Source organism: Panthera uncia, assembly GCF_023721935.1.
Source record: "Panthera uncia isolate 11264 chromosome B2 unlocalized genomic scaffold, Puncia_PCG_1.0 HiC_scaffold_24, whole genome shotgun sequence".
In the NCBI taxonomy this organism is placed as follows: Eukaryota; Metazoa; Chordata; class Mammalia; order Carnivora; family Felidae; genus Panthera; species Panthera uncia.
In genome coordinates, this window is record NW_026057580.1 from 41,685,769 (window position 1) to 41,696,746 (window position 10,978).

Genomic DNA, 10,978 nt, shown 5'->3' on the forward strand with positions numbered 1-10,978 from the left:
TCGATGCGGGGCTCGAACTCACGGACTGCGAGATCATGACCTGAGCCGAAGTCGGTCGCCCAACCGACTGAGCCACCCAGGCGCCCCGAATAAAATAGATATTTAGTTTAACAACAAAATGAATTTATGTGAGGAGAGCAGAGAAATTACAATTTTGAACATGCAAACCATGGTGAACCACAGGAAAGTCCTAAGAACAAAGGAGGAGAGCATCCTTTTTTTTTTTTTTTGTAATTTGTTTTTTCTAACGTTTATTTATTATCGAGAGACAGAGAGACACAGAGCATGAGCAGGGGAGGGGCCAAGAGATGGAGAGACACAGAATCCAAAGCAGGCTCCAGGCTCCAAGCTGTCAGCACAGAGCCCGACGCGGGGCTCGAACTCACAAACTGCAAGCTCATGACCTGAGCCGAAATCGGACTGAGCCAGCCAGGTGCCCCGAGAGGATCCTTTTAATAGAGGGGAAAAAACAAGTTGGTAGAGGTTGTTAAGAATGGTCCATGGGAAGAGGGTGAGAGTTCAGGGCTGTGGCAACTTCTCATTGGCTGGGTTGCTGCTGGCCAAGGAGAAAATCTTCCTCCTGCTAGGGTATTAAAGTAAGCCTCTTCTTGTCTGTGGGAGTATATAAAGTAGGCTGTGACAAATGGTACATGCCTGAGAGTTCTCCCTTCACGACTTCCCAATTCCATTTTTAATGAGGTTTTCCTTTATACATTTTCACAGAATCAACTGTTGTACCACTGAACACTGAAGAAAGATCATTTCTACAGGTGCTATATTAATTTTATAATATATGAATTTTTTAAATTGTGGTGAAAATACATAACAAAATTGACTTAATCGTTTTTAAGTGTACAGTTTAATGATATTAAGTATATTCACAGTGTTGTACAACCAATCTCCAGAACTTTCTCATCTTGCAAAACTGAAACTCTCTACCTATTAAACAACTCCCCATCTTTCCCTCCTCTTAGGCCATGGCAATCAACACTGTACTTTCTGTTTCTTTGAATTAGACCACTTCAGAGAGCTTATATAAGTGGAATCATCAATATTTGTTTTTGTGACTGGCTTTTTTCACTTAGCATAATGTCTTCAGGGCTCACCCTTTTATTGCATACATCGGATTTCCTTCTCTTTTAAGGCTAAATAACATTCCCTTGTATGTACACACTACATTTTGTTTATCCATTCATTCACCAATGGACATCTTCCACCTCTTGGCTATTGTGAATAATGCTGCCATGAACATAGGTGTGCAAAACTATATGAACTTGTTTAACAATACATAATTGTGCCTTAGTTTTTATTTAATAAATAAAAATGAAAAGAAAGCTTATTCCTTTGAATGCTCCAGTTCAAAATCACAATGCCTATCTGTGATTACACCTAACAGTGAGTAACTGATTCCTTCAGTGGATTAATGCATTTGCCTTTCAAATTCCAAGATTTGTAGTCTAATTTAAATGTAATCAAAATATATTGACAGGTATTTAAAAATGACAATATTCTATGGGAAAAAATAACAAAATTAAGAGTTTTTAAAATTCACATTTGGTTAAGGACATATTTACAACAAAATTATTTAATTTTTTTGTTTACCCCATATACTAAGACCTACATATTTGTAGCAATTTTACAAAAATTTTAAGCCATACTTTCAAATTTTAGAAATGCTCATAAAGTGCCTATAACTGAAAATCTTTTGTAACGACATATGATAAAATTTTGCATTTTCTGTAGGAAAGAATGTAAAGTAAGATTAAGTTTAGACTATTTAAGCCATCACTTTAGGAGTTATTATGAGAATTCAATAAAGTGGCCTTAAGAGATGATACTGTTTCAACCATCTCATGGTACAGGTAGAAATATGAAACACAAAGAATCATGAACTTGCCCCAAACCACATAACAAGCCATTCTCAGAAGTCATATATTACATAATAAATGTAACACATAATTGTATATATTGTATATAATGTACAATAAACTAATTATTTAATGTTATTGCTATTAGCTTTGACAATATAGGCAACTCTTGATTATTCAAGAAATATCTAGATGATTAAATAGGTACAGTAAAATGGCAACAAACAGTGCTATGTCAAAGCAGGTACTTAAATATCTGTATCCCTTTGTTTTTCTATTCCTTTACCTACTTCTTATGGAGCAGATAAGAAAGTAAAAAAGATTAAATATGAATCTATTGTTATTTTTACTATCTTAGCAACACTAATAACAGGTTTGTTGGAAAAGATTAAAATTATTGCATAGAGTGAGGTTTTTAAATTACCGATCAATGTATGTTTATAGGAAATTGCTTGACCTATTTAAATAATTTTTTTTAATTGCATATATATCCAGAATTTAAGAGCTGGGTGAGACCTTAGAGATGACCTGATTCAACTCTCTCAATTTACCGATGAAAAAAGTTGAGATTGGAAAGAGGGACCTGTCCAAAGTCTCCCAACTAATTAGTAAGACTAAAGCATTGGTCATCTAAATCCCAGTCCAGTCCACGCTGCCCTCCTCACTTCCACATTCATCATGATACTTCCACATAGATAGGAAGAAAGAATTACATCTGATTTCAGATCTCTCAAAAGTAACGGTTTTGTGCAAATAAATGATTTAATGGTTTGATTCCTTCACTAAATTTAGTCAACATCAATTGAATATGGCTAATTTATGATAAAGGTCATTAAAAAAACTTTATATAATTTACTGTGGCACCAAACATTATTAGTATTTAGCAACAGAATATATCACTATTTGAAAATACGCTAGATTAAGGGGGTCATCTCTTGACACGTATCAAATCAACAAATACAAGGATACTCCCTAGTGTTGGGGAGAAAAATACAAAGAGGTGAAAGGGTAAATAATAATGAAGGTTAAGACGGTTCAAGAAAATAGAGTTACAGAAGGAATGGCACAAGGAAATGCATGAGCAATTGCTAACAGGAATGGGATCAGATGAAGGAATGAACTGCTCCAAGGGTACCAAGGCCAAGAAAGGCTTTGTGAAAGAGGGCAATTGAGCTGGGTTCTACTGCAGTGCTCCTGGAGAGGTAGAGAGGAGAAAGGGCAGCAAAGGCAAAGGGAACAGTGTACTGAGAAACAAAGACAGACATGGGCATGATTTACTCAAGAGGGAGTTATCCAAGTTGGCTAGAGCTACAGGTCTGTGGGTGAGGAAATACTACAGGCTGACGAGACTGAAAAGGAAACTTGGAAATCTGGTTTCGAAAGTCCATTGTATTTCCTCCCTTCTCTTTTCTAAAAGTCAAAACTCTGGTGAGTTTTAAAAATATATTAGAATTCATTCTCATTCTAAGGGAAAATAAAACAATAGCGCCTTGGTTTTTTTTATTTTTTTATTTAAAAAAAAATTTTTTTAACATTTATTTGTTTTTGAGACAGAGAGAGACAGAGCATGAACGGGGGAGGGGCAGAGAGAGAGGGAGACACAGAATCGGAAGCAGGCTCCAGGCTCCGAGCCATTAGCCCAGAGCCCGACGCAGGCTCGAACTCACAGACCGTGAGATCATGACCTGAGTTGAAGTCGAAAGCTTAACTGACTGAGCCACCCAGGTGCCCTAGTGCCTTAATTTTTAAAAGGAAAAATGTCCAAATCATGAAAAGGAAAAAAGAGCCATCTAAAGTGAGAAAAGAGTCTGCTCTGTTATAGAATCCTTCTCTATGTGCTTATATGTCTAATTTGAAATAATAAATGACTCAATAAATCCAAAATAATACTTAGGTTAGTAATATTAAATCACTCACTAATAACATTATCATACGACTTGAGAAAAAAAAAATCTAACAAATTCAATTTTATTTTTTTTATTTTTATTTTTTTTTAAATTTTTTTTTTCAATGTTTTTTATTTATTTTTGGGACAGAGAGAGACAGAGCATGAACGGGGGAGGGGCAGAGAGAGAGGGAGACACAGAATCGGAAACAGGCTCCAGGCTCCGAGCCATCAGCCCAGAGCCTGACGCGGGGCTCGAACTCACGGACCGCGAGATCGTGACCTGGCTGAAGTCGGACGCTTAACCGACTGCGCCACCCAGGCGCCCCTAACAAATTCAATTTTAAAAGGATAACCAACTTTTTTGTGGCTCACAAAAGCACTGTCTGACATAATTACCTATGTAATTCGTAAAACCTCATCTTCCTAAGCCAAAAAATCTAACTGTATAAAACTGTCCCGACACCAGTTTTAGAATTTGCATTGTTTTACCCTCCTGTAATTTCATCTGTGATTGGATGTTCTGCTATGAGGCTGTTGCGGAATGGACAAGAGTAGCAGACATTAAAGTCTAAGAGTCTACCACCAAAACAAGAACAAAAACAAAAAAATCCTAAAATGGTGTGGACCTTTTAGAAGCTTCAGGGAGGTTATGAGAGAGAAGGATAGCTCTAGGACCTCACTGAAAACACTAGCTAAGGGAGATCTCATGTTAGGAGCTGGTGATGTCCCACATATTTATCTTTAATTAGCTGCCTGGAATTTAGAATGCCTTTTCTCAAAGAAACATCAAAAATGGTAACTAGGCTTGCAGGCTAGGCCAAACAAACAAACAAAACATACTTTAGACAATAACAAAGATTAAAGACTATACATTAACTGTGACAAATAATAAAACTAATATAAATATATTGTAACATGTTTAAAATACATGCTAGCATGTGGGCCTAGCACTCCCAGGGACAGACCTTTTACCCCAGCTTATATGAGCTGAGTTAAATGTCCCCTCTCACACACCCCCAGTTTTAGCAAATCAGGATGACTCACTGACCCTAAAACACATTCTCAGTTCCATGAATTTTTAGTCTTTGAAGCCCTTCTCCTTAGTCTACCTATACAAATACTCTCTGACAATATTCACATCAACTCCACATGGTGACAGCTGAAATATTCTAAAAATAGGGCTTGTATATTCTTCTTACAACTCAAGACCGTACTGCAGGTAAAAGAAGTAAAGATAAGAATAGTAAAGAAGGACTTTTCTGACTTTCCTAGGCACCAGCTAGGCCTAATTCTGACAGATCACAGAATCACAGATCATGCCTTCAAAGGACCCTTTGGATTCCCAAGGTGGAATAGCCATGACTTCATAAGCTGCATGGGTGCAGTGACCAAGTGTCCTCATTCTTTCTCCAGAGCCCAGAACTATGCCTACACATGGTAAGGAGAAAAGAATAAATCATTATACAAGCCTTGCTTCCAAATTTCATCATCATCCTACAAGAGTCCTCCTTCCTCCTGTACCACTCATCCTCCTCTCCCTTCTGCCCCTCCAAAAATAAGCAGGCCCTTTATGCTCTAAGTTTAACTCCCAAGTAAACACAAATTTTGCATCAAAATATGGGCTACTATTATCTGTAAACAGAGAGCAATGCCAACCACCTCCACTCCCCGCGCCCCTCCCCACCACTACCAATACGTACTCCATGAACAATGGCTGTTTAAAAACATGCTGCCAAAAAGAAATATGGCAGTTCAGGAGACAGCTGGCCTTATTGCAGGCATGCTGGCTATTAACTCTGTAGGATATTTCTATGCTATATTCAGTTACACAAAAGGCTACTAATAAGCATTTATTTTAATAAACAAATACAATAGATATTGTAGATAATTTGGGTATTTATAAGTTGGAGAATACTAAGATTCACCAGGTTTAAAATTTTACATACAACTTTGATTTTATATACTTTGAGCCTAGTATCCCAGTCCTAATAATTTTAATGTACTCATAAAGTAAAAGAACATTAGGAAAAAAAGTTCAATAACATCAGAATACCTACTCCCCTGCCACCAACTAGTATAAAGTTCTACAGCAGTCTATACTTTCCTGTGTAATATGCACCGAGATTAACTCATCGTTCAAAATCTCTAAAAATATAATATAGGGAAGTAGAGAATTATTTTTGTTGTTTTTCCTAAAGTACAGCTTTTTCAAAGTTTCAATACTAATGTATAAAGTGTTAACAGCTGGGGCTCCTGGGTGGCTCAGTTGGTTGAGCATCAGACTTCAGCTTAGGTCATGATCTCACAGCTCATGAGTTTGAGCCCCGCATCGGGCTCCCTCTCTGTCCCTAACCCACTCACATTCTGTCTCTGTCTCTCTCAAAAATAAACAAACATTAAAAAAAATCTTCAGTGCTAACAATTATAGTAAAAGTAACATCATCTGTGTTAATACTCTATGGGTCATATTCTGTATTTGCTAGACATGTGCCTTTGAAAAGCCCAGTTTTTATACATTGCTTTGAGCATCACCGTATGTTTTATTAAATAGTACCATTTGATATAATAGCACAAAATGATATTTTTCCAGAAACCGTTTGCCCTAGGGCAAAAGATCTCTTGCATCACCAAATATACTCTACAAATCTGTAACTATTCTTGTTATGACAGTCCAAAGCAGATACACTCAATTACACTTAGGTAGAAACTTCAGTGGAGAGAAATATTTAATGGACTAATAAAACGGAGATAGAAGCATGTAACTACAGTCTGGGAATGAAAGCACTCAAGGGCACAGAGCCTAGTTCGTATCTTGCTCTCTGAATAATCTGTGTCCTTTCATCACTCACCTCTATTTCTCAAGACCATCTTTTCTCTCCACCCATTTTTATTTCTCCCTCTTTCCAAACATCTGACTCATCAACTTTTATTCAGCTTCATCTAATAAGCTACTCTTCTACTTTGAAACTCCTTCACTCAGATTTTCATGAAATTATAGCAAGAGGAAATCCTTGTGGAGAGCAGTGTGAAGTTGTGAAAGAAAGGTAGCACGGAGAGCATAGGATAGGGGGTGAAAGGAAATGGGACACCATGGGGTTCAGGTCTGTCCTGCCTGCATCTAAAAAAATATTTCTCCTCACAGCAGAAAGGCAGAACAAACTATATCCCACTAAGCCTCTAAGTTGGTTTAAGAAATACCATCTACCTACAGCAGGTAGCTCATTACAGAAAGCAAGGAAGCAGTCTCAGGTTTCGTAAGTGGATAGCCAGGGCATGGGTGAATACCTTCCCTCTAACTTGCTAGTGAGAGGTCACTTGTGTTCCAGTGGCTACTCTCACTTCTCAGACTTGGTCTACAATATTATCTTATATGCCCTTCACAGGCTAGTAGCAAGTTTTCACATGAACCAACTGCACAAAATTTCCTATCTTTTTCATATTTTTTACAGCAGCATCATTAGGAAGGAATTAACCAACACAGAAAGGTGTATTCTACCTTTGCACTCAGTTTTTGTTTCTGAGACTCGAGAAGTAAGAAAGCTCTGAGATAGGAAGGGAATAATAGACAGGAATGAGAACTTCTGGGTGTGGCTCTGGCTGAATTGAGATTGGAGGACCTTGACGATGTCTGTACTCTAAAGTATGCAAAGTACAATTATCTGCCAAAGCTGATGTTCAGCTCTGCACAATTGTGTAATGGGAAACCCTGATGCAATGCTTAAATAACCAAAATCAGAGACGAAGGGATGGGTACATCTTTCCCAGCTCTCGTAGGTACAGGGTAACCTCAGTGTAACAGCACATAGAAGATTTAAAGAAAGACTCCATTAAAAACTGCCTTTTAACCATTTCCAACTGCAAGGGCTAATTAAAACAGCTTATTTACCAGTGCCAAACATGAGATTCCTAGCTGAAGAAGTTAAAGCCACATCAATGTTGAAGAATCATTTTGTCTCACACAGAAATAATTCCAGCACACATTTTTCTCTACAAAATGTATCCCACATATTGTACTGTAATCACGCTGTAACCACGGTTCCATTTACTCTGACAACAAATACAAAACTACAGGAATATATTTTCATTTCTAGGGAAAGGAGGCAGAGTCATAATGTGTAAGGTTACTCTCCTCCACTGCTGGAGATGCAGTGCCACACTGCAAAAGGACTAGAAAATTATAAATCATAAGATCATTTCTAAAATCCTGTTAGGCTAATTTTTTTGTAATTTCAAAAACTTTTAAATGCTTTAAAACCAAAAGCAACTGAAGCAAATTAAGAAAATCAATGGCAAAATGTAAAAATAACATAATAGCCCAACTGCTCCCACTAGAAGAGCTGCATAAATCCACCAATAGACGATCCCTGTCAAACTACAACCGCTAAGGGGAAAAAGTTTGCTAATTTAAGAAAATTGTATACATGCAGGCTGCTGGGACGACCTCTAGGTGCTGCTGTAGAGAGACCCCCTTCCTAAAGACTTATTTCTTTCCGGGTATTTTAGCCTCCCCCACCCCCTAACTGCACTGCACTGCGCAAAGCCATTATAGACAATCACTTCAAACATATTTGCTGCTGAAAAAGCCTCAGAAACTAACATCCTGCAAGGTTCAAGAGGACAAACAATGGCTTTTTACTTTTTGTTCCAAATTATGGTATAGATGGATGAGTTAGACTAAACACTAGAAGGTTTAGCAGATTGTGTCAATGCAACCAGGAGGCCGAAGAGACGCAAAAAAAAGACAGCTACCACTGAAGCCCTCCTCCTTTCCCCAGCCATCTCTACAAAAGGACTATTATTAGTAAATGTTAAAACCAATCCTGTGCATAAGTTAAAACTGTCAGACGAGACTGGGAGATGTGGGAGTACAGGGTGGAGTGGTTCCTGCGACGAGCTCTTAGCAGCCCAGGCTCCATCTGATATGTCAGCCCCAGCATCCGAGAAGCTGACGAGAGATGGAAGCTCAGAGGAAAACCCTGCGAGCGTCGCGGGGGGAGGGGGAGGCCTTAACGTTCGGATCAGATTAACCAGTGCCAGACCGCGGTCCCCGCGCCCCGCATCTCCTCTGATCCGCAGCATCCCAAAAGCCGCAGGGAGCGAGGGACTGCAGGGCCGGACGAAGACGGGGCAGCCAGCCGCTTTACCTGTGATGGACCAGGTCCAGCGATAGAACTCCACGGTGTCGTTCAACGCCGTGGACACCACGTTGAGGACACTGCCCGGCTCCGAGTCCAAGAGCCCCATCGCGGCTGTAAGCGGGCGCCGGCGGCAGCGGGAGGAGAAAGCGGAGACACCGCGGGCGGGTTGACCCCGGAGGCGACGGCCGACGGAGTGAGAGGCAGCCGGGGACCCCTCTAACGGCGGCGGCCCAGCTGCGTCTTCTCCTCCTCCTCGGGGCGCCGCGGAGGTAGGGTTGCGGCGGCTGCGCCGACTAGCCGGGCGGAGGAGAAGGTACCGTCCAGGTTCCCAGAAGAAAGAGGAGGAGGAGATCCCGCCGTGAGCTCCAGGCGCAGCACCAGTCTGCCGCCTCGCGCCGCCGCCGCTCCAATCCCCTCGGCCCGAGTCACGTGGCCGCGCGCGGGGCGGAGGGGCCGCCGCCCCTCCTCCCGCCCGCGCTGCTGGGACTCTTGCGAGGGATGCTGCGGTCGTAGGGTGGCGAGAGCCAGGTCCGCGCAGGCGCGCGCCGCCCCGCACCTCTCGCCGTGCGGGAGCAAGACACCTGGGCCCTTCTGAGCTGTCTGTCTTCCCACCGCCCACCCCGCGAGTCTCCTTAAGGCTCCTTCTCGGTCTCGGTCGTCAGGAGGAGGGTACGCCGCCTTCCCACGGGTGACCTCGCTTCCTCCCCGATACATCTTAGGAAACAAGACAGGGAAGAATGGGCGTTTTGTGAGCAAGGATGAGGTAGGCGAGGTGCTTTGGTCCTTACCTGTCATTCACTTCTATTTCCTTTAGGTTCGGTTTTTTCACCCCTACTAGCACATGCCTGTCCTGACAAGAGAAATGCACAAGTTATCCCTCTAAGTTAGTGAAGTGATATTTGTCTTCCAAGCTACACTGATGGAGATTGGACTTTGGGGTCTACTCACTAACCAATTTACAAATAATTTGAATGAATGCTTGCATGTGTTTTGTAGACTCTTTTATTATACCTGGAATAATCAAAGCAATAATTGTGTTAAATAAGGTCATTATGGCTTCAGACAAGAGGGAGGACGGAGAGAGCCCTTACTGTTAGAGAAGTCCTCTTGGACCTGAAGAAGTTGAGGTGAATGTAAAAGGATAATTGCTCAGGAGACAAAGGACAATCTAGGGGAAAGAGGAAAATATTAATTTTTTATTTTAAAAATTGTTTAGATGGTAAGGTGGGAGCCAACGGTATAATATACCCCTGAAAAGTAGCAAGTATAATCTACATACAGTTCTTAATTTGGTAGTTTCTGACGTCAGCAAGACCTTTGAGAATAAACTTCTCACCTACTTGTTACTTAAACATGTCACCTACTCTTTGTTTAACCTTTTCTCCAGTTGTTGGTTTAGGATGCTCCATTTAAACCACTGAGTCAAGTGTGTGATTGCTTCTGCTCTTTGGCACTGTTAAAATAAAAGGAATGCTGTTTTTTAGCATATTTGGATAATTTATTTGTTTTCCAGTTGATTTGGTTATATATTCTTTGACTTTATTTTATCTTGGCAACATCCTAGAGGATAAGAATTATTTTTAGTTCCTCATTGAGGACCTAACCCAGTGCTATAAATAATAACTAATGAATGTTTATGATGATGTCAACATTATAACATACTTATTTCAGAACATAAAGACTATTATAAGTGGCAGGAGATTTAGGGAGAGAAGAGGTAATTAAATGTAATTGATTTATTATATCAAGCAACCACAGTCTTAATGCTGTATTCTTGAAATTAACCAAATAAAATGTAATTTATCAAATATATTTACCAGATTAAAGTTTTTGGATTGAAATTATGGTTTCTCAAGTCTCAACCCCAAAGTTATGTGTATCATACAGAATTTAGTAGATATCTATATACACACAGTCAAGCTGTAATACCTGAAGAGTAGATAAGGATCAGTGATCTACTCTATGTACTTTGATGATCTAGTGAAGTTCAGATTAGTTTGACCTTCACCTAGAAAATTGATTACTACTTCTATATAGTGAAATCCTGGATACTTTTTATGGAGAACAGATCCCCATCCTCACCC

The 10,978-nt window shown here is 40.1% G+C and overlaps 1 protein-coding gene across 1 annotated transcript in view; it reads right to left on the reverse strand.

Annotated features, from left to right (window-relative positions):
• The window catches only part of ELOVL4 (ELOVL fatty acid elongase 4), a 32,692-nt gene extending 23,389 nt beyond the window's left edge, over positions 1 to 9,303 (reverse strand). The window contains exon 1 of the mRNA XM_049653927.1: positions 8,901 to 9,303. Within this exon, the coding sequence (XP_049509884.1) occupies positions 8,901 to 9,000 (100 nt within the window). The 5' untranslated portion in view covers positions 9,001 to 9,303. The remainder of the gene's footprint in view (positions 1 to 8,900) is intronic.
• Positions 9,304 to 10,978: the final 1,675 nt, after the last annotated feature.